The 23,695-nt window shown below is 40.3% G+C and overlaps 2 protein-coding genes across 4 annotated transcripts in view; one reads left to right on the forward strand and one right to left on the reverse strand.

Annotated features, from left to right (window-relative positions):
• Window positions 1-560: 560 nt before the first annotated feature.
• Window positions 561-19,421, reverse strand: Scrn3 (secernin 3). Of its 3 annotated transcripts, none has more exons than XM_055600031.1 (8): window positions 19,347-19,421; window positions 16,756-16,916; window positions 14,368-14,549; window positions 13,409-13,605; window positions 10,506-10,715; window positions 4,449-4,611; window positions 3,149-3,323; window positions 561-2,706 (listed from the first exon to the last, which is right to left on the reverse strand). In XM_055600031.1, exons 2-8 carry the CDS (start codon window positions 16,912-16,914, stop codon window positions 2,536-2,538), a joined length of 1,257 nt encoding a protein of 418 aa, XP_055456006.1. In that variant the 5' UTR covers window positions 16,915-16,916; window positions 19,347-19,421; the 3' UTR covers window positions 561-2,535. The 3 variants fall into 3 exon arrangements, with proteins under 3 accessions (XP_055456006.1, XP_055456004.1, XP_055456007.1); XM_055600029.1 differs by lacking the exon at window positions 19,347-19,421 and adding an exon at window positions 18,655-19,310; XM_055600032.1 differs by lacking the exon at window positions 19,347-19,421 and adding an exon at window positions 18,655-19,312 and having other exon boundaries at window positions 2,630-2,706; window positions 3,149-3,337.
• Window positions 19,422-19,490: 69 nt separating this feature from the next.
• Cir1 (corepressor interacting with RBPJ, CIR1) overlaps window positions 19,491-23,695 on the forward strand; it is a 30,883-nt gene continuing 26,678 nt past the window's right edge. The window contains exons 1-2 of the mRNA XM_055600028.1: window positions 19,491-19,641; window positions 20,749-20,843. Coding sequence (XP_055456003.1) covers window positions 19,570-19,641; window positions 20,749-20,843 — 167 coding nt within the window. The 5' untranslated portion in view covers window positions 19,491-19,569. The remainder of the gene's footprint in view (window positions 19,642-20,748; window positions 20,844-23,695) is intronic.

A 23,695-nucleotide genomic window follows, 5' to 3' on the forward strand; every position in this document is an offset into this window, starting at 1 on the left:
CTTCTAGAGGTCCTGAGTTCAAGTCCCAGCATCCATATGGTGGCTCACAGCCATCTACAATTGAATCTGACGCCCCCTTCTGGTGGGCATGTGTACATGCAGATAAAGTGCTCATAGAAAGCAGTAATTTTTAAAAATCTGAAGCAATTAATCCAATTTTGTTACAGTTAAGGTTTCTCTGTGTAGCCCTGGCTGTCCTGGAAAACAGGCTGGTCTCAAACTCAGGAAATCTACCTGCCCCTGCCTCCTGAGTGGTAGATTAAAGGTGTAGGCTGGCACTGTAAAAGTATTTTGTAAAATACTGTTTAGAATTGGCCAGGCTGTGGTGCTGCACGCCTTTAATCTCAGTGATCTAGAGTTAGATCTCTGTGTCTGAGGCCAGCCTGGACTACAAAGGGAGTTTCAGGACAGCCAGGGCTACACACTAGAAACCTGTCTCAAAACAAACAAACAGAAAACTTTAATAAAAAAAAACCCTACTTCCAAAATTTCATTCATAAGGAAACAAAATGGAGATCAATATATAAACTTATATTTTTATCAAAGATTAAACAAACCAATTTTACGGAAAATAACTAAGTTTATTATTTTTTTCTTTACTACATGAAAACATTTTAAGAAACATCAGAATTTCTGAAATACACTCCAAGGCATTAATTACCAAGATGAGTATCCACACTGAATATCTGCAGTGAAAACCTCCAAAAATTAACCCACATATCCATATAATCCTTGTATTTTGAGGGGTTGAGACTTATGAGGCTACCAAGTTATACAGATAAGTTATCTAGCTAATTTACTCAACCTTACATTTCTGTAGCAAGGTCTATACAAATTCTTTCCACCACTATTTGGATGGTCATTTAGCAGGTATTATATACTAGCAAAGCAATCAGAATACTGAACAGTGGGCTTTCATGGAACGTCCATTCTATGAAATAATTAAATGCATGATTAATTTAGAGCCATATAGAATCTTGATTATAAGGAAGGAAAACTCCTGAGAAACTCATTTGTTAGACGCTCTTCGGCTGAAAAGGACTCCTATAGAAGGGAGGTCCAAGCCGAGGGTACAGCCGAGAAGAAGGAACATACACGCTGGGCACACTTAAGGACTCAGCAACGCAGTTGAAACAAAACCGATAGCAAACATGTACTGAGATGCAGGAAGGGCAGATAATCAAGAGCATGGCCTTGGTGGCATCTGTTAAGGATTGAGACTTTACCCTCAAACAACGAGCCTTTAAGCATTTCAGGCTTGACAGTGGGAGGGGCTGGAGGGATGGCTGGTGGTCAAGAGCAGCTTGTTCTTGCAGAAGACCTGGGTTTGGTCCCCAGAACCCACATGATGCTCACATCCATCTGTAACTCTAGTTCCAAAGGCTCTCACACCTTCTGAGGGTGCCAGGCATGTGCTTGGCACACACACACATACATGGAGGCAAAATGCCTATACACAAAAATATTTAAATAAAAAAGTTTAGACTCCTTAGTAAGGTGCATACTAAATAAAAAGCTCTTAATTAAAGAATGGGCCAAGATCTGGACACCTCATCAAAGAAGGTATACAAATGGAAAATAAGCATACAAAAAGAAACTTAGCATCATATGTCATTTGGAATTACAAATTAAATTGAAAAACAAAGTGCAAGGTCCTAGGTTTAATCCTGTTACCTGAATAAGTAAGTGAAAAACTTTTCACATATCAGAATGGCCAAATTCCAAAACAGTGACAACAGGCCAGGATGGGACAGTGCTGCTTGCTGGAGGACACAGAGGATGGCAGCTTTCCGGAAGACAGCGTGGTGGTGTCTCACACCACAGGATCTGCAGCACCTCGGTTTGACGCAAAGTGGGCTGAATACTTACAGCTGCACAGCCACTACACACGGATGTTTACGCACACTGGGCAAAATCTGGAAGCAACCAAGGTGCCCTTTAGTAGTGACATGGTACAGAGAGGCATGGCAAGAGCTGCGTGCTAAAGAAGTCACTCTGAAAAGCCGTACTATAAGGTTCCGACTGCACAGCATTCTGAAAGAAGGAAAACTACACGGAAAACGAAAGGACAGACAGTTTCTGAGGGAATGAGGGAGGGAACTTGAGAAGAATTAGAGCCACAAGTTCGCTGCTCAGTCAAGTCTTGACAAAGGTTACTTCTGAGTTCACTAAAAGTGCTTCTGTAGAACGCACTGCAGCATCAAACAGAGTAAATCTGGACATTTTTCTTGTTAAAGCCGGTTGTCACTTGCACACAAATGCACAAAAACACACTTGCCATAGTTTTCATTGCTAAAAAGAAGCAGCAGCCCTGAGCTTTCCTAACTGAGAAAATGGCTCCAAGGTACTACAGGAGTACTATAAACACAGCCCATGCATCATGGTGATGCTTCCTGCTTTGTGTGATCAAATACTACTGTGGTTTTAACAGTCAAAATATCGCTTATACTATGAAGGAACAATCAGATCTCCTTAAAGTAGCTTTGTAACATTTGCTAGGGCAGTGAGAAAGATTTCTGACCACTTACATAATCACTAAGAACTAATATCTGACTGATAAATTTTAATTTCGTCTTTTACACATTGAGGAAAGAGATTAACGGTTTTATCCACATCAAGATGTTTGCTTCGGAGGACCACTTCCATCTCTTCAAATACTTCTTTTTCTAGCTTCCTCATGTTGTCCAACATTGTCTTGCCTTTTTCCTATTTAAAATAATAAAAGCCAATAAACACACATGAATCTAACAAAATTCCAATGCACTGGCAAGGTTTTTTCATTCTGGTTTCTACTGGTTTAGTTATTTTTCTGTTCTTTAGATGCAAAAGAAATGAAAAAGAAAAAGAAGAAAGGAATGGTTTTCTTTGGGGAAAAAAAAAATCATTGCTCTAGATTCAGTTAACACCTACCTGTGTCTTCCAAGTGCTGGGATTAAAGGCCTGTGCCACCACTGCCTGGCCCACAACATACACACTATTAACCAAATGTCAAAGCTATAAAGCTCCATCAGTCTGAAAGTCACTATTTCCAACCCTACTTTTTACATGAAGGACAAAAAGAAAGCTAATCCTCTAAAGTCCAAAATACGAATTGAATTACACCTTGAATTATTCGTAGTTATACAACAAAGAACACAGCCTAACTTACCTTATTGTTACTCATCACTTCCAAGGCCTCTTGATGTTTTTGGTAGAGTGGGTGTCTTCTGTCAGGCTTGGCATGTGGCTTCTTTGCCACTGGTCTTTCAAGTTCAAATGTTGGGGATTTTGTATCCAACAGTTGTGAAATATGTGGTACAAATATGAAAGGCTTAAAAACAGACCTAGAAGAAAGGGTCTTTATTGAATTTGCGTGTCAAAAAAAAAAAAAAAAAAAAGAAAGAAAAAAAGAACCAATTATTTGTCTTCCCAGGTTCCTTCTAATTGAGATTTCTAATAATAATGCTTACATTCTGATTGGTTCCTGACATATTGGTTATTCTCAGACTCATCTCCCTTGGACATTTAGGCAAGAAGATAATGCTTCATGGACCCTTGTATTCCCAGAGATCTACCAGATGGCCTGGCACACTAAGAATATCAGGAAACAGATAGTTTGTCATTTGCCAGGGGAAAAGCAATCCAAGTGTCACAGACAGTGGTTATGCCTTACAGTAAAATTCAGCACCAAAGTTAATGAGACATGGGTTTTATTTTATCGACTCAAAAATATTATTAATAACATGAAAAACTGTACTACTGGAAAAGAATGAATACAAAATTGTGTCTAATATAACATAAAGTTTTATAAAAGATACTAATGACTTTAATCAAGACATGTTATGGAAGCCCTAAGGACACTTAACTTGAACTGATAATATTTCCCATTGTACATGTGTGTGATTTATAAATAGGGTGCACTTGTGTATCTGGTATAAGGTCACTATTATTATCATTTAATGTTACAAAGTCTGAAATCAGTAATCTACTTCTTTTTTGACAACATTAAATATGCGTGTGGGGAAAAGGATAATTGCACATATGAACCCTAAGCCTTTTCTTCTCATAGAAATGAGAACAGTTACACACAGAGAGAAACTGCAAATTATAATCCAAACAGACAATACACTAGAAGTTATAGCCTTAATTATGTAATAAAGGTTTATACTGCGGAACTGAGAGATGACTCAGTGTAGTTCTCTTGCAGAAGACTTGCATTCAATTCCCAGCACCTCCATTGGGCAGCTCACAACCACCTGTAAATCCAGCTTCAGGGAAGCCAGTGCCTTTGGTCTCTGCAGTCACCTGCACATTCATGTCTCTGTCTCTGTTTCTCTCTCTCTGTTTCCCTCTCTTTAAAACTTTAAAAAGAATCAATCGCTTATAGAAACTATGCTGACAAAACTGTCTCCACAGTACTGTACCCCTTCCCATGACCTCTTGGCGGTTACAGTATTTGAGGACTTCACCTCTCAGGATGCGGAGTCCCTGTAAAGAAGTGAATGCAGGGAAGGCTGGAATCTTGAGGTAAAATAGACACCATGCTCGCGGTGGTCAGGAATTCTCCCTTCATGTTGATGCCACTTGGCTTATCTCGAAGAATTTCCATCATTGTTTCAAAAGATATGTTTCCTGAGGAAATAATTTAAAAAAACCAGTCAAACAATGCATATTTTACAAACATAAGCTTTTTTTTCTATTAATAAGACAAAGTGATACATACTGGTATTGACTCTCCGGCATGAATGGGGTGGGATGGGGTGGGGTGGGGGTGAAGAATATGTTCATTACTGGCCGGGGTCTCCACTCAGAACTTATATCAGCCACAAATTCACACATAAATCAGTCATGACACTGCTGTGTCACCACGTCTAGTACAGAGAAAATTGACTGTTTGAAACAAAATAGAAAGTCAGTGCAGAGGACACGATGATGAAGAAAGCTATGAAACCTATTTAGGGAGCTGGAAGCAGGTAAGAGCACTTACTGCTCTTGCAGAGGCCCTAGGGTTGTGTCCCAGCACCCACAGGGTGCCTCACAACCATCCACGACTTCCTCAGCCTCCAAGGCGTCATGATTCAGGTAAGTGCCACTAGAGAAGAAGCACTTTATGAAAAATGCCTGTGAGAAACGGTGGAGAATTAGGAGAGGACCAATATGCCTCCAGGCCAATAACCGTCTGAACCTGCTGAGCTTAGCAGAAGACGAGGAAGACTTTGTATAAGTAACTCTGGCCACCTGTCACTCTAAGGACATCTTAGTAAGGCTGTCACAGGTGAATCCCTGAAGAAAAAAGTCAGCTTCTGGGGCCTTGCAGTCCCAAGGTAGGCCTGCCTCAGTCTCCCTTCAGCTCTGCCACTGACCTGTGGGAAATGCAGTCACGTCACCATACGGCATCCATGCATAACTGATTTTGAGCCTCTATGGCCACAGGACTGTGGGTATTATTTCAAAGTCAATTTCCATTTTGACCCATGTACTTCCTGCTTCTCTTGCCCTTCACCAGTCCTGCATACCTTGCTTCTACCTGGGACCATCCCAATTCCCCTTTCTTTCTTTCCTCCTTCCCTAATTTTTCCCCTTCTCTATCTATAGGATTACACCAGGGCGTCCTGCTAACCAAGACCCCCACCCCCCAAAATAACACTCCTTTGTTTCTTCCTTCCTTCTTCTTCTTTTTAAAGCTTGAGACCAGGTTTTGCCAAGTTGCGGAGACTAGTTCTCAAACTCACTAGTGATCCCAGCTGGTTCCCAATCCTCTCACCTCGGTCTTCTGGCAGCTGTGACCACATGCATGCAATGCCACACCTGGTTGGGATGGATTGACTGATTGATTGATTGATTGTCTAAATCTCAACTTTGTATTTGGGGAATATTTTCACTAAGTTTCAATTCAAAATGAAGAGATACTATTTTTCCTCACTGTAAGGATGCCATCTTCCAGTCTTCTGGGTTCCCTCCTCTCTGGTGAAAATTAGAAGTCAGTTTTCTAGTTGCCCCTGTGAATATTTATTTTCTCTAGGTGCTTTACAGATTTTTCTGTCTTTCCTCTGAAATACTGTGATGTTAGTATCCTCCTTGTGATTTACAGAGCTGCTTTGTGGCTTTGCTGGTTCTATTAATTAGGAAAAATTCTCAGCCAGTACCCTTCAAATACTGCTTTGTGTCTCTCCATTCTTGCCATTCTACCACTATGCTTCTCATTTATCAAATATATCAGCCTCCTGTTACCCTAAAGCAGTACTAGCCTCCTAGCAACAGCGACAGGCATGGTCAGTCTATACTATAACAAGAATAGCTTCAAATTAATGTAAAACACCCTTCCAAGAACCACAGACTATCTAACAAAACCCACAGCAGTAACAGGTAAGAGAGACCGCCTATCAAGTTGTTGGCCAGGGGATTACAAGATTCCTGAAACAAGACAGCCTATTGCTGCTGCCATTGGTTGCCTTCCAGAAGTTGAAGATCAAGTCTCTAACGCCAAAGATATCACACATTTTAGACATAGGACTCAGTGAATTTGAGCTGGAGTTAACTCAAAAGCTTCCTCCCTGAGGAGTAGCTTTCATGTCACCAGAAAGTACTATGCAAGCTGCTAAGGGAGCAATCAAAATCCTACCCAGCTACGATGCCTGTGAACGACCATGCGCAGTATGGCAATCTCACCAAAAGTGCCGTGGTGGCACTTACATCTTGGTGGTAACCAACAGGTGTCTAACTAGACTCAAAGCCTTCCTGGCAGAAGGAAAATCACGCCTGCTGCTGGAAACCTAGCCTACTCTCCATGGCTAGTGAGGCAGCGGATGCTACAGGAACTACTACCACCCCTTTCCCAAACTGATAAATCCTAACTGCATTCTATAGACTTATATTTTGTTTCTTTGTTTTGTTTTTTTCCAAGGCACGGTTTCTCTGTGTACCCTTGGCTGTCCTGGACTAGCTTTGTAGACCAGGCTGGCCTTGAACTCACAGAGATCTGCCTGCTGGGATTACAGGTGTGTGCCGCCACGCCCGGCTCTATATGCTTATCTTTATACCCACAGTTAAGTATAGATTTCACCCCTCATGAAAGAAGCTTCTTTTTGCAGCAAGAGACCATTACAGAAAGCCAACACTGATCCAAATGCAGAGAACAACAGAATATAGGTGCCCAACCCTAGTAGATATATCTACAACACAGCTCTTGTACCCAAGTCTCAGAGAACATCACAAAAAAGGAGAAGGAAAGATCACAAGTCAGAGGACCAGGAAATCTGCTGTGAGACTGTGCCTGCTATCTGTAATAGGAAAGTGATATATATCTGTGAAATATCAACAACCGGGCTGCCTAAACAAGATCTGAGCAATTCCAATAACAGTTGACATTCTGGTAAAGATGGAGGAAATCTCATGGGGGTCCATGCCCTAGATGCGGAGTTAGAGGCAATCAAGAACTGCTGAGAGATGGGGCATTAAGTCTTCCCCACGGAGGACCCTAACTGGTTACCCAATCCTAAGCAGTCTAAGAAACATGTGCATGCAGGTAACTTTGAATGGGCTCAACAGTTGCATTTTTACCTAGATTTATACATTCATGTAACAACGAGGTTAAAGAAGAGGCCATAAAATTGGAAGGGAGAGGTGGCCAAACATAGGAGGGACAGGAGACAAATAATGAGAAAAAAAGAAAAAATATACATTTGTTTTCAGCATAGAGTTTCTCTATGTAGCCCCAACTGTCCTGGAACTTGCTCTGTAGACCAACTTAGTAGTCTGCCTGCCTCTGACTACTAAGTACTGAGATTAAGGGTGTGTGCCACCACTGTTCAGCTATGAAATTATATTTTAATTAAAAAATTTTAATTGAAAAAAGTAAAATGTAATTTCTACCATTAGACACACTGGGTATACATTAGATACCTTATGTGGAAATGTTTCCTGTATTAAAATTAGTTCTAAAGAAACAAATAATCTTCATTTACTTATGGTTGTCTAAATGCAGGTTTTTCTTTCCTTACACTAATTGGGACTGGAAGCATGGTATAATATAGAGTATGTACTTAGTATACACCAGGTCCTGGATTAATTCACAAAGACAATCTAAAAGGCAAGCATCTCCCTCTTCCTCTTCTTTAATATGGGGATCAAAAGAGAAGTTCACGGCAAGTCTGTATCTAAATTATGAATTTTTGATGCTTCGATGAAAAAAGTAAATTAACTTTCATATGAATCTAAAGTGCTGCTATTGAAGATACAAGCAACAGATTTTACGCACACATACATACTCTTACCTAGCTCTTTCATAATATAGTATGATTTCAAATTCAAAAAAATACCTTACTGAATTTACAGATAACTCACTAGAGGAGCTGTGTCTTTCGGTGAATCTTGACCAACAGTGTGGAGAAGAGAGGATTACATCTGTACTCAGCTCTCGATGTTAAACTTGACAATAAAGCAAACCCTACCATTCACACTTATCCATCAGGCACAAAGCTTTAACATCTTGTGAGATTTAAAAATGGTTCAGGTCTAAATTCCTATAAATGGCAAGTTTTAATAAAAAAAAAAAAAAAAACAATGTCAGAACTGTAACAGCGTGATAATACAGGTATTATAAAAATGTTTTCAGGATTCAAAACCTACAATTCTCAAAATGAAAGGAGGATTTACATGGTCACTCGAGTAGGACGGCTGTAAGTAATCCACTAGCAAGCATTGAATAAGTGCCGAGACTGCGGCGGAAGGTTCAGTAAAGTGAATGTAAAACACAGGGTGCAATCTCACAGCAATTTAAACTGGTTACTTAAAATACATGCATGAATATAGATACAATTTGGATATACATGCAGCCACACTTAATAGCTATCAGGTAGGGACAGATGGAAAGAAGGGAAGTAGGCTCTTTTATCTAGAAAAAAATCATAGCAAATTTTAAGCATAATAAAACAGCAGACAATTTCATATGGGACTATTGGAAAGATATTTTTTTTTCTTTCGGCAAAGCAGTGAAAACTGGATGAAAAAAATGAAGTCTGTGTCAGATGCATCCATTACGATACTCATGCATGCATTTTAGGTCTGTGATAGGTTATTTTATAGTTAAATATGACAATTATCTCAATGTAATAGCATATTAATTTATAACATTCTCTTTGGTTTTTCTCCTTTTTCCGGTTACCCTCAGCCTTGGGATTCCTGACATTTTCCCTTCCATCATGTTTGCTTGAGACACGGTCTTCCTATCCAGCCCAGGCTGGCAGTGAAGGTGCTTGTTCTTCCTGCCTCAGCTCCCAGTGATGCGTCCTCACAGCCTGAGTGCTCACGCCTGCTTTGTTCCTTATGTTTTAGCTATGTACTGACATTTCCAGTTCTGTGAGGGGCGGTGGTGTACACAAGCATGAGTTCACATGTGCGTGCAGATGGAGGCCAGAGGTCAACATCTTCCTTCTTGTTCTCCACCTCCTGTTTTGAGACTGATTCAGCTAGACCAGTGGCTCTCAATCTGTGGTCACGACCCTTCTGAGAAGCAGGCAACCTTTTCGCTAGGGTCCCTAAGATAATCCTATCTGGAAAGATTCAGGAAGTGTGGCATTGTTAGAGATGTGGTGTTGGGAAGGGGCTATGAGGGTCCCAGTGTGTGTGCTGGAGACTACAATAAAGCTCTCAATGACTTCTCCAGCACCCTGCCTGTCAGTGCCATGACAGTAATGGACTAAGCTTCTGAACTATAAGCAAGCCCCCAAATAAACGTGTTATTAAGCCTTGACATGCAGTCTCCTCTCAGAAGAGAGCACCAACTAAGAGCCACAGGCCAGAGAAATGGCCCTCTGGGAAGCACCTGCAGCAAGCTTTCAGTCTGGGTCCCCAGAGCCCTCCTAAAAGCCAGGTGTGGTGGCTCACACCTGTGGCCCCAGTGCTGGGGTGCAGAGACAGGGTTTCAGGAGCGAGGTAGGCAGCCAGCCTCACTGTAAAGGTGAGCTCTGGGTTCAATGAGAGGCTCTGCCTTGAAAACTCAGGTACAGAGTAACTGTGGAAGACATTAGTCATCAAACCTCCTGTCTCCAAACACACAATCATGGGTGTGCACATCTGAACACATATGTGTGCATTTCTGAAGCCACACACACACACACACACACACACAAAGGATAAAATGTAAGTAAACAAAAAAAAAATACTACTGTTAAGAGACAATTAAAAAGAAGTAGCAGTATGACCCAGTGTGACAGTGTGCGACTTTAATCCGAGCGCTAGGAAGACAGTGAACACTGGGCCAGTCAGGGCTGTATAGTGAGACCCTAAGTCACTTTTTTTTAAAAAAGAGAAGGAAGTTTCTGAGGCTTGAGAATCTGAACTTGACCCTCAAATAGAATCAGTACTTTATTACAATGGTTTAATACTTCACACATACCAAAATACAGCTTACACTATCCTAAAGCTGTTTTATTCAAAGCATATTTTTGCTAAGTATAAGATGAGATCACTCCCACAGTATATCTGAACAAATTTCATTTTTATGTCATTAAAATACTAAACATTACCTTTGTGTTTATTCAGGAGCCTGTAGCCCTGACAGAATCTGCTTGATGAAGTCATCATCGCAGCCGTGTTAATATAAGAATATGTTGCGGCAAAATCAAACTCCTCCTTGCCATCCCACCACCCTCTCTGCTGAGCGTAGTTTCTCATGTCAGGATGTTCTCGGTCAATCTTGGTCGTTATGGAAAGCTGATTGGAAATATTACGAACTCCTATTTGAAAAAGATGAAACGAAGAAGAAAAGTTACCTTTAACATAAAGTATCTATCCCTACTTACGATTCTTAATCACCATTTAAATATATTGCAAGTTTTTTTCATATACATCTACTGCATATTCTAAACAATTAATTAAATTTTAAAATTAAACTTTGAGATAACTATAGACTGAGGTGCAGTTATGTGAAATAATCCAGATAGATAGTATACATTTCACTCAGTTTCCATCGATGACATTTTATAAAACTATTGAATAATATTACAACAAGAACATTGACATTGATAGTGCCAAGAAAAAGAATGCTGTACAAACATCATGTTACTGTTTCATACCAAAGCTGTGCATCTCCCAATCCTAATGGTTAATTAACTCCAGGTACCCAGTATGTGCTTGGTACTCTAATGTAACTCAGAATGTTTAAAATATGTGCTATGTATGTATATTTGTATATTTGGTTATATATAAACATATATAACTAAATATATATATATAGATAGATATAGATTTATATAACCAACTATCTATCTGGTTATATCTATCTATCTATCTATCTATCTATCTATCTATCTATCTATCTATCTATCTATATCTCCATCCATATATGTATTATATATAACATTTTGAGTTTCTATGTATTGGGGATACGTATATACATGTATGTATGTATGTATGTATGTATGTATGTATGTATGTATATATGTATGTACATCTGATCCTCTGAATTCGATCCTCAGAGCTCACATGATGGAAACAGAGAACTGATTCTCAAAAGTTGTCCTCTGACCTCCATTCACACACCATAAGACATATAGCCCCAAATACATATGCATAATTTTTAAATAATGTTACATAAGTAGAACTATACAGTAAAAGTCTTCTGGCTTTTTGAATTATCTTTAAAAATTTAAATGCACATTTGCTTACGTGTGTGTATGTGTGTAGAGGTCACCCTGTCACCATGTGTATTCCAGGAAGCAAACTTAGGTTGTCAGGGCTGGCGGCAAGCGCCCTCACCTGCTGGGTGTCTTACTGCCCTGCCTTCTGGCGATTGACATTCAGCATAATTCTAGGAAGACTCATCATGTTATCAGCTGTTCGCACTGTATCTCACGGTTTGCTATGTTTACTGTTTCAGTGTGTGTATGGACTATGCAGCAGGTGCAGATGATAGCTATCTACCAGAGATGCCTCAGTTCTGTGCTGGAGATACTTGAAACTACAATCTAGTTCTTGAGATCATTTAGTCAGAGGATGAGACAGTAGTAGCAAGGTCATTGCAACAAGACAATCAGACTCAGAAAGGCATCCATTTTCCATGACCAGGTAAGACTTTTTTCTTTTTTCTATTTCATTTTTTTATTATTATCATTTATTACAATTTATTCAATTTGTATCCTGGCTGTAGGCCTCTCCCTTTTCTCCTCCCAATCCCACCCTCCTCTTTCTATGGCCCTCCCCTAGTTCACTGATAGGGGAGGTTCTCCTCCCCTTCTATTTGATCCTAGCCTATCAGGTCTCATCAGGACTGGTTGCATTGTATTCCTCTGCACCCCCCACTCAGGGAGCAGTGATCAGGGAACCAGCCACTGAGTTCATGCCAGAGAAAGTCCCTGCTCCCCTTACTAGGGACTCTCTTGGAGACTGAGTCTATGGGCTACATCTGAGCCAGGGTTTTAGGTCCTCTCTGTGCATTGTCTTGGTTGGGGTATCAGTCTCTTCAGGGGCCCCAGGACTCAGTTTTATTCCTTTGTCTTTCAGGTAGCATGTTTAATAAAAGAAAAAGTAGCCAATGATATAACCAAGACAATCAGTGTAATAATACAATGAATTAAATTTAACTTTCTGTATTTTATTATTGTATTATTGACATAAAAACTGTCAAACATAAAATATAAAAACAATAATCCCTAAAGCTTAATGGGTTATCTGAATTGAAATCCCCAGGACTCATGTAAAGTTGGAGATGGCAGTAGTGTTTTAAATCCCAGAGCTTCTGTGGTAGAATGGAAGGAAAATCCCCCCAAGCACATGGATCAGCTAGCCAGGCATATGCAGGAGCAGCAAACAGGGACCCTGCCTCAGAGAGGACCACGAGTCACCAGAGGCTGTCCTCCAACCTTCACTTGGACGCAGTGGCCCAGGCATGCCCCTGCCTCCTACATAGACACATGAACACATGTCACGAACAAACACACACAAGATGAAATCAAATAAATCATGGGGAGAAACCAATTCCAAAGCAATCAAATTGCATTGTTTGTCAATGACATCCAGTTTTCTTGTGCTATTGTACCAATACACTCTTTCAAAACACTGACCCAAAGCCACCCATCCCAGCCAAACTCCCTTTCCTTGACTTGCATACTTCCATACGATAAAATTCTGGAATTCTGTACAAATTTAGAAAAGGAAGAAATAATACGTAGTTGCTAGAAATTAAAAAGAAGAAACAAAGCACTCTAAACAGCCAAGGGTTGCAGCAGAGGTAACACACTTGCTTATTTTTGTAAGAACGCTCACGGTCGTTTTCTTTCCCTTTGTGTTCGTTTCAATGTTGAACTTTAGTTTGCAGTTTGTCCTTTAATGCAATGGGTTATAAATCTTGAAAGGCAAGTAAACACATTACCTACAGTTAAGTATACATCTTATTAATTATATAAACAAATTTGCAAATAGTTGTTCATACCTTGGACTTTTTCTGCTGCCCAGTACTTCCCTGATGTCTCCAGAATCCATGCTTCATTCCTATCGGCTATCAGGAAACTGTTATAATAGCTAAGTTCTTCACCCTCTGCACAATTTCCACCTTGGCCATATTTTTCTAATAAGTCCACAATGACATCGAGAGCTTTTTCAGCTGTATCAGCTCTTTCAAGGCCAAGTCTAAAATAAAAATACAGGCCCTCAGATTAAAAATAATTTCCTTTATTCATCTTAACTTCATGTTCAAGAAACACTATGTTAGCTACACTCAAAGTGAGAAAACGCAAGTAAAATAAAATCTTTTAAAGTCTTACTTCTGAAGGCAGTTTGGGACAATGAAAATGTTTTTGGAGTCAAGTTCCATCTTGGTAATTTTTTGCAAAGTTATTTTTATCTCTAAGACAGAGATATTTCTTTGTAAAATAAAGCTATTAATCAACCATGTGATAAAATAATTCAAACATTTCTGATGAGTTTTAATTTCTAATTTTGGCCCCTCTCCCCCTTACTGATGTGCATGGGTGTGCATGGGTGTTGGTGGGTGTTTGTTTTCCTGGGTCTCAGTCTGAGGGGTGCATGCATAGAGAAGCCAGAGGTTGATGTCTGACAGCTTTTCAGTCACACTCCACGTTATTTTATGAGAGAGGGCCTCTGGTGAACTGGAATTTAGCAATTAAGCTAGACTAGCTGCCCAGCAAGCCCCAGGAATCCGCCTGCCTCTACTTCCCCCAATGCTGGCATTATTTCGGATACACCTGAGTGCAGGAGCTCAAACTCAGCTTCTCACGCTTGTGAAGTAGGGACTGTGCGGACTGAGCCAGGCACAGACGATTTAATGCTATTTAAGAGTCATAAAACTGCATGCTGGAGTCAAAATGGATGTTGGCTGGTATCCCTCCATTTCCCACATAATCTCTAGTGAGGAAACAGCGTAACAGTTACCTGACAAGGTCCATGCCCAAAAGCGCTTCCTCCTTAGAAATATCTTCTCTTCCCCATACAGCTTCGTTCCCAATGCAGACCCCATGCTCATTGGCTCCCATTTCGGCCCCCCACAACCAAGCTGGGCGACTAAGGACAACAGCAAATGTTTCAGGAACTTGATCAACTTCTATATAAGTACACTGTTAAAAAAAAGTCACACAACTATAAAACCAAAAATGTAAAGTCACCAAATTCCAGAATTTAAAACACTGTTTGGAAGTCATGATCATGGAGCTAAACTGACTAAAGTGAAATTTTTTTTTCTTTCTCTTTTTCTTTTCTTTTCTTTTTTTTTTTCTTTTTTTTGTTTTGTTTGTTTGGCTAGTTGTTTTGGTTTTCTCCGGACAGGTTTCTCTGTGTAGCTTTGTCTGTCCCAGACTCTCTTTGTAGACCAGGCTGGTCTTGAACTCACAGAGATCCACCTGCACCTGCCTCCCTGAGTGCTGGGATTACAGGCATGCACCCCCATGCCTGGCAACAAAACTTTTAATAATAAAAGCATTAATCTTAAAAATCATGCAGAATTGACTCCAAAGCATTTATCACTTAAATACATTCTGAATGTGTCCTATTAAATTAAACCCTGCTAAGACAGGTCAGTTACAAAAATAAATCAAGCTTCATTTCAAGAAACAAAGACTTCTCCATTAACTAAGATAAAACAAATATTAAGTATGAAGGCCAGGAAGAAAGCAAACTGCTGTGGACATTTAGGAGTGATGGCTATTAATCTTCAAATTGGTTCATGAGAATAGCTACTGTAATCTGAAGAGTAAGAAAGCAGTTCTCGAGTTCAGTGCCTAGCACGCCCTGACTAGTGACACATGCACTCATGGGTACCTGAGACCCTCAGTCACGTGAGAATCACCAGGGGCCCACACTTCCACTCCAAGTGACCACTGAGGCATCTTCACAGCAATGGAAAGAGTAAGGACCTGACTTACATGATGGGCTAGATTTAAACATACAGGTATAGACTAGAAATGATATTCCAAATGAGTAAGCAGTCACAGCAAAAGAAAACTATAGTCTAATATACAGAAAGCCTTATATTTAATGCATACCAATGTTATAACATCAAGAATATAAAATGGTCATAACAACAGAAGGCAATATAAATCTTTAAGTTCCATGTAAATAGACAGTTTAAATAAAAAAATTAAATGACACTTTATTTAATATATATATGAGATTAGGGAAAAGACATAAAATGTATGTTGATGGTATTATCAGGTGCCTAAGAAACCTTTTTGATGAACCACAAAACTTACTTATAGGGCTGAAAATGTGGCTCAATTGGTAGAATATGTGCCTAACATACAAGGGGCTAAGGGTTTGACCCCAGCACCATAGAAAAAGAAACAAAACCTGTTATTCATAAAACCTGGAATAATTTTTCTCATTCTATAATAAGCAGCTGAAACCCTAGCTTTAACAAAATCATTTTTTAAAATTATTTTATTTTTATGAATATTTTGCTTACATGTATTTCTGTGCATATGTGGGCCTGGAGCCCACAATGGTCAGAAGAGAGCATTGGATCTCATGCAACTGGACTTATGGATGGTTGTGAACCACCACATGGGTGCTGGGAATCAAATCTGGGTCCTCTACAAGAACAATAAATGCTCTTAACCACTGAGCCAACACTCCAGCCCCACTCTTTAACCCCTAGTCTGATCTAGATGTTCCTTCTCTGCTGCCACAACTTGCTACTCCTACCTAAGTTGACCATTTAAACCACCCTCCTTTATCGGGCCATTAGTTGTATCCATAGTCCATTTGTATACTCTCAGCCCCTATAAGATGGTATCCAGGTTTTAATAACTGACTTTAAATCCCTTATCACATCTAACATATATAACATATAAAGTATTGCAATACTGATCAAAGAGAAAACAAAATTTATTCTTTTAGCAGCATCTTCTAAGTTTTTGAAATAAAAGACCAGCAGTCTATTTTTAATTTAAACTATTTTCAATCTTAAATTCTTGAATTTTAACTTCATTGGTCTTCTGTCAATTGGCAGCTAATGAAAGAAATAACCATATATGGGGCTAGAGAAATGGCTCAGAGATTAAGAGCACTAGCTGCTCTTATAGAGGACCAGGGCTCAGTTCCTGACACCCACATGGCAGCTCACAACTATCTGTAACTGTAGTTCCGGGAGATCCAACACCCTGTTCTGGCCTTCTTGAGCCCCAGGCACACACATGTGGTATATAAACATACATATAGGTAAGACATTCATACATATAAAATAAAATAAAATAAAAGTTTTTTTAAATATCCAGTAATAATATTTTAAAAAATAGATATTGCTAACATAACATGTATTTCACCTACCTGAAGACGTTTTTTCAAATCATTGTGAACTGCAGCTGGAAAGTAAATTACTTCTTGTACTTCATCAAAGAGTCTGTCTGAATTTTTTCCAAAAATAACCCTGTTTTCAACTGTTGCTGGAGGCAATGCCACAAAAGTGTCACAGGAATAGGGTTCCATTTCTTTAAAAAAAATGCAAGCAAATAGAAGTTTCAAAATAAAAAGAGAAAACATTTTTAAATATACACAAAACAAAGAGCTTTTTCTATGACTAAGGGATATATCTAAGAAGGGTGCATAGGAAAGTTTTAAATATCATATTATTTCTGTGCATTCCAGGACAGCCAAGGGTATACAGGAAGACCTCCACAAGTAAATAAATAAACTACAGAAATTAGAATATGGTTTAGTAATCAACTACAATAATAATGTTCTGCGATAATCACCTGGCAATGAGAACCACGCTCTAGTCTACAGGTCAAATTTCATCTGCAAGCCTTTCTGACCTGAGTCTTTGCTCCTCCTTCACTGTGCCCACAGCTGCTGTAGACGCCATCGCCCGCTGTCTTGTGTATCCAGGAGGCCCCTTACTAGAAAGTGGCATTCTACAGAGTTGGAGGACTTCTTATTGATCTTGCCATCATTACTGGAAATTATGGAAAGGCCAGGAGGTGATGGTGCACATTTTTAATGCCAGCACCTGGGAGGCAGAAGCAGGAGGTTCTCTATGAGTTTGAGGCCAGCCTAGTCTAGACAGTGAGGTCCAGGACAGTTAGGGCTACACAGAGAAACCCTGCCTCAAAACAAAACAAAAAGCAAAAAAGGAACTTATGAAAACAAGCAAATGTATGATCCTAATTTTGCTTCAGAGGAGGTCTCTTTCCGCTTAAGGAAAAATGCACACAGAGACTATAATATTGAAAGGACAGACTTTTTGAAACAAAACCAGTACTTTGGACAAATACAGAAGGATGTCAATAAGATTCTAATTATTAGAGGCAGAGGCAGGTGAATCTCTGAGTTTGAAGCCAGCCCTGAGATCCAGGACAGCCACGGGTACAAAGAAAGAAAATAAACAAAATCCCAACTGTTCCTATGTCCAGATGGAAGTTCATGTTTGTAACTTAGAAATCCTGACTATGGAGCTGACATAGGAATTCTCTTCATCTGTTATTTGGAAAGTCTTAAATCCTAATTTGTAGAACAATTCAAGATCCTGTATTTGTACTTTGCTTTTAGAACAGATATAGTTTTTAGTTTTCCTCTTTTATACATCTTTAAGATTTATTTTTACTGTTTATGTGCATGTATATATGTGTCTATTTACTGTACGTATGGAGACGCCCAAGAAGGCCAGAAGTAGACCTCACACCCACTGGAGCTGGAGCTGTAGGAGGTTGTGAGCATCATGCCGGGCATGTTGGAAACTGAACTCCAGTCTTCAGGAAAAGCAGTGGGCTACCTTAACGGCTGAGCTATGTCTCCAGCCCAGTTCCCTTCTTTTATAATAACCAAATCTTAGCAAAGCTTTATACAGGCACATTTTAAACATTTAAAAACCGAACACAAAATATAAATATTAAGACGTTTCCTTGAAAGGAAAGGAAAGCAAAGCAGGTTATGGTAGCACATCTGTAATCTCAACACTTGGCAGGATTAGCTAAAGTTTAAAAATTGCCTGTGCTACATAATTCAAGAACATGGTGAAACGAAGAAAATAACTCAAGAAATAACTTCACCTTGGTCTTCTCTTCTCAAAGATGAGAAGAGGTATCACTGTTTTGATTTGTGTGCATGTGTTTCCCCTCTGAAGTTTTTTATCTCCTGTCTACCGTGTTCCAAAGTCATCTACCCCAATACATAACTTAGGCAAGCTGCTAATTCTCTTCCTCTTTTCTTCCAAGTTTAAGCCTTACTTACATGGACCGTGTCAAGATAAAAAACCTGGAACACAGCCAACTTCCAAACGAAAGCTGTCATCTTTGGTAATTCGACTTATTCTCATCCTTGCTAGAGGTCAGTGGACTACGCCATGCCCACATCAAACCCTAGGGCTACCAAGCTGCGGTGGGTGATACACGAACAGGGATAGCGGCAGCAACTGAGAAAACAGCACTCAGGGAGGAAAGCCCTTGGCCCTAACGTGTTGTCATTATTCATGAGGTTTGCTGAACATCTTTCTGCATAGCTAGAAAGAACCCAAGGAGGCTGGGAGTAGTGGCACAGCCTTTAATCCCAGCACTGGAGAGGCAAAAGCAGGCGATCTCTTGATATTTGAGGCCAGCCTTGTCTACTTAGCTGAAAACCAGCCAACGCTACCTAGTGAGACCCTTTCTCAAAAAAAGCTTAGCAGTAACAACAACAACAATCAGCAATAACTGGAAGGGAAGCGCCTCTCGAGTCCACTCGCAGTCCACTCCAGTGCTTTGGGTAACACTAATCTTTTGAGGCTTACTGTCTCCATAATCTACACGGTAACTGCGCTGCAAAAGAAAGTTTTTGCAACTGGAGTCGGCGTTGCCAGAAAGCGCTAGGTTCGAACTTCAAGACCTAACGCTGCTCGCGACCCTGCCTAGAGCGAGCCTCCCGCAAAGCAGGTTCCCCGGACTTACCTCAGCTGCGCACGCGCGGAAGCCGGCTCAGCCGCGGCAGCGGCTAGAAGCAATCGCCGGAAGAGACGAGGAGGGGCGGGCCCAGGCGCGAATCGTCGGAAGTGGTCACCTTCGACCTCGGAAGTTCTCGCCGATGCCCGCCTAACAGTTCCGGTGACGCTCGGGGAGTTTGTTTACGTTCGTCGCAGAGCTGTAGGCTGGCTGCTCCGTCTCGTATTCCAAGATGGGGAAGTCGTTCGCCAATTTCATGTGCAAAAAGGACTTTCATCCTGCGTCCAAATCCAACATCAAGAAGGTGAGTAAAGGGATCCGGAGAGGGCAGCGCTGAGCTGAGCCCCCTGAGACAGCCGTGTCCTCTGCACGTTTGGAGCCGTCCCCGCTTCCTCCTAGCTAACCCAACCGACCGAATGGTTCCCAAAGTCCGGCCTGTCAGTGTGGAGACTGACGCCATAGCTCGGTAACACTGTCTTCGGCCCACTCCGGGTCCGTCTCCTAGAGCCCCAAGACCAAGGCTCTGCTCCCGTGTGTGAAGAGATCTTCCGAGAGAAAGCCACTCCTGCTTTCACACTCCCCACCCCACATCTCCACCCACTAGTGTGCTCTCTGATGGCCGCGTTCAAGTAATACAGGTCAGCCATGGGCTGGGCACAGAAGGACTGTGGCAAGAGTTATAGCGCGAAATGGAGTGTCTGGGCTTTGGAGTCAGACCAGGATTCGTTAGTTTAGTACAGTCACGTTTAGCCCTGAAGCATCGCACAGAATATTTAATGTCATCATCATTAGCGTTCTACCCTACCAATTAGGAATGATCAGTGTCAGTTGTCCCAATCTGTAAAGTTGTTAGGAAGAATAAGTGAAATAGTATGGGAAAAGACTAGAAACACAAAATGAGGGCTTAGCACTATGCGTCACGAAAAGTACTCAGAAGTACACAAACTTGGGAGAATATATTAAACTTTAGTTGTTTCTAAACCTGTTGTGGGTCCTGTATGTTTCAATGCTGGAGATGAAGACGGGAGAGCAAGCTGATAGCTAGGCTAGTGGAATTGTTAAGCTCTGGGTTCAGTGAGAGGCTCTGCCGCAGTGAGTAAAGTGGAGAATGGCTTTGTTTTTTTTTTTTTTTTTTTTTTTTTCTCTCAAGACAGAGTTTCTCTGTGTAGCCTTCGCTGTCCTGGACTTGCTTTGTAGACCAGGCTGGCCTGGAACTCACAGCAAGTGTCTGGGTTAAATGTGTGCACCACCACACCCAGTTCAGAAGATAGCTTGTTTTTTTTTTCCTAACCCCTGGACTCCACACTTACCTGCATATAATACACATAAGCACACATGCATATGTGTGTACAAATCAGTCTTCTTTAATTTGAATCCAGTTGTTAAATTATATTTTGTTTCACCAATATAGGTATGGATGGCAGAACAGAAAATATCATATGATAAAAAGAAACAAGAAGAATTAATGCAACAGTACCTTAAAGAACAAGAGTCATATGATAACAGGTAAGTTTTTAGAATAATCACTAAGGCAGTTTCACTCCCATAAGTATACGTGGTTAACCTTTTTCAACTTCACCTAGTCTTCATTTAATGTTAATTTGACTCATGCAGTCTTTGAGCAAGTCCCAACCAAATGAGTCAGAGCTTGCAGAAGTAATAAACAGTGTTAGCGACTGAGACTGATTAGAAAGGTTTCTCTGTAATATGCTGAAATAAAAGGATGCTCAGGACGCTTAGAAGAGAAACTGGGTGTCTTTGCCCTGTGTGTTGTGGCTAGAATCCACTGGCTGCTTCCAGGATGGGACCTTTTAGCTGCTTTCAGTGTGTTTGCATCTGGCTAATTAATGGAGTAGTGAAGCAACACTTATTTTTGAAACATTCACATTTGAAACCTGTGATATTCATCAGTTTCTGGATAATTGGGTCATGCTGTTGACATTGACTTAGAGGTATCTGTTCATTGCTGTTTTCAGTTGCTTTGCTTATGTGCTTAGGTGCAGAATTGCTGCCTCTTAAGGTAATTCTTTGTTTAGCCTTTTTAAAGAGCTACCAAACTTTTCCACACTATTTTATATTTCCTACTGTTAGTGCAGAATGCTGTTTTCCTACATGCTTGGTATTTGTAATTTTGCCGCCTTCTATTTTTTTAATCTTTATTTGTTGTTTTTGTTGTTAAGAAGTCTCACATAGCCTAAGCTGGTCTTGAACTCCCTGTGTAGCTGAGGATGACCTTAAACTCTAGATTCTCCTGCCTTGCACTCCCAAGTCCTGGCGTGTGCTACTACCCCGGTGTATGTGATGCTAGGAACCGGACACAGGGCTTCCCGTGTGTAGACCAGCACTCCATCAATTGAGTTACATCTCAGCCCATCTACTAATAGCCGTGCTGCTAAGTATGAAGTAGTAGCTCATAGTTTTGATTTCTCTATCTCGATATCTAGTGAAGCTAAGCTTTTTATGTACTTGAGTTATAATTTTTAAATGTTTTTAAGACAAAATTTACAGATGTTTAAAGTACACTCAGCTTTTTAAGTTTGCTTAATGTTTGTAAGCCATCACAGTGGCTTATGTTTGTAATATTTTTTTATCACCTGAAAAAGAAATTTTGTACTCATTAGTAGTTGTCTTAGGGTTTCATTGCTATGAGGAGACACCATGACCAAGACAAATCTTAGAAAGGAAAACATGTAATTTGTACTGGCTTACAGTTTCAGAGGTTTAGTCTATTCTCATCATGGGGAGGAGCATGGTAGCGTGGTGGTGTGCAGGCAGACATGGTACGGGCAGAGATGAGAGTTCTACATCTTGATCCAAAGGTAGCCGGGAGCAGACTGTGCAGACTGTATTACACTGGGCATAGCTTGAGCATCTAAGAGCTCAAAGGCAACCCCCACACTGACATACTTCCAACAAGGCCACACTTCCTAATAGTGCCACTCCCTATGGCCAAGCATTCAAACTCATGAATCTATGGGGGCCTAGTCAGGCCACCACAGGAGTCATTCCCCATTTCCTAAGTTACACCATTTCTACCTCTCACAAGTAATCCCATTTTACGTGATGCCTATAAATATGTAGTTTTTAAAATTATGGACACATAAGGGAAATGACTAAAGGGTCTTTTGTGAGTAGTTTATTTTTTTAAATACATGTATTTATTTGTGTGTGTGTGTGTGTGTGTGTGTGTGTGTGTTATGTATAGGGGTATAGGAGGACCTTGGTGCACATGTGGAAGTCAGAGGACAGCTTGGTGGGAGACGAGTCTCTGTTTTCACTCTGTGGGTCCCAAGGATTGAACTCGGGTCAGCAAGCTTATCCATTGACCCATAAAACTGGCCCCTGATTGCTTTAACTTAGCATGTTTATGAAGGTTATCCACCACATACGTTAGCACACATTCCTTTTAAATAAAAAATAATATCCCACAATAAAGACGTATATTTGAATGTCCTTTTGGTTTTTTGTTTGTTTGTTTGTTGTTTTTGTTTGGGAGTTGTTTTACAGATTTTGGGGGTATAGAATCCAATGGAGAAAAGGAGAGAATTACATACAATAATGTAGTATATACTTTGTGATTGCCTTTTTCAAATACAAGGACATTCCATACTTATGCTGTAGCTTTTTTTAATACTTAACTTGGCTTTTGGAGATTTAACTCTTTTTTTTTTTTTTTTTTTTTACTTATTTTTATTATTAGTGACATTTTATTAACTCTGTATCCCAGCTGTATCCCGCTCCCTCATTCCCTCCCAATCCCATCCTCCCTCCCTGAGATTTAACTCTTGACTTGTCACAGAATTCTGCTTGCTGTGGACTTTTTTCCTACACAGCCCAACAGCAATGCTGTGCACAGAACCTATGAAAAGAAACTTAAGTTGCAACTATAAAATCTAAGATTTTTTTTTAAGGCATAGTCATTTCTGGCTTTGTTGTATTAGCCTATTATAGAATTTTGTTAAATTGTTCTTATCTTTGTTCTCATTAAGGAATTTGGTTCTGGAGCTGGGAAGTCTGCTCAGTGTAAAGTGTTTGTCATGCAGGCATGAGGACCTGAGCTCTCAGGGTAGAGATCCCTGGGGCTTGCGGCTTAGCTGTTCTACTTCCGTCAGTGAGCCGTGGGGTTAGTGGGACCGTGTCTAAGAAGGTGGGTGGAGAGCTGGTCAGATAGGTGAAGGTGAGTGCAATTTTTAAGACTCCCATAGAGGTAGAAGCAGAGAACTGTCCACATACAATAATTAATTAAAAGTAAAATAAATGATTAAGAAAAACACCCTACCTTAGCCTATAGCCTCCACATACATGTGTATTCACACACACACACACACACACACACACACACACACACACACACACAC

This window comes from Psammomys obesus, unplaced genomic scaffold (assembly GCF_907164565.1).
Source record: "Psammomys obesus unplaced genomic scaffold, mPsaObe1.curated_primary_1811, whole genome shotgun sequence".
Classification (NCBI taxonomy): Eukaryota; Metazoa; Chordata; class Mammalia; order Rodentia; family Muridae; genus Psammomys; species Psammomys obesus.

Coding starts and splice junctions, on each gene's coding strand:
- Scrn3 (XM_055600031.1), bottom strand. CDS start 16,914: ATGGAACCCTATTCCTGTGACACTTTTGTGGCATTGCCTCCAGCAACA. Junction 10,716..13,408: donor GGCAGCAGAAAAAGTCCAAG/GTATGAACAACT, acceptor TTTTTCAAATAG/GAGTTCGTAATATTTCCAAT. Junction 4,612..10,505: donor GCTCCTGAATAAACACAAAG/GTAATGTTTAGT, acceptor TTATTTCCTCAG/GAAACATATCTTTTGAAACA.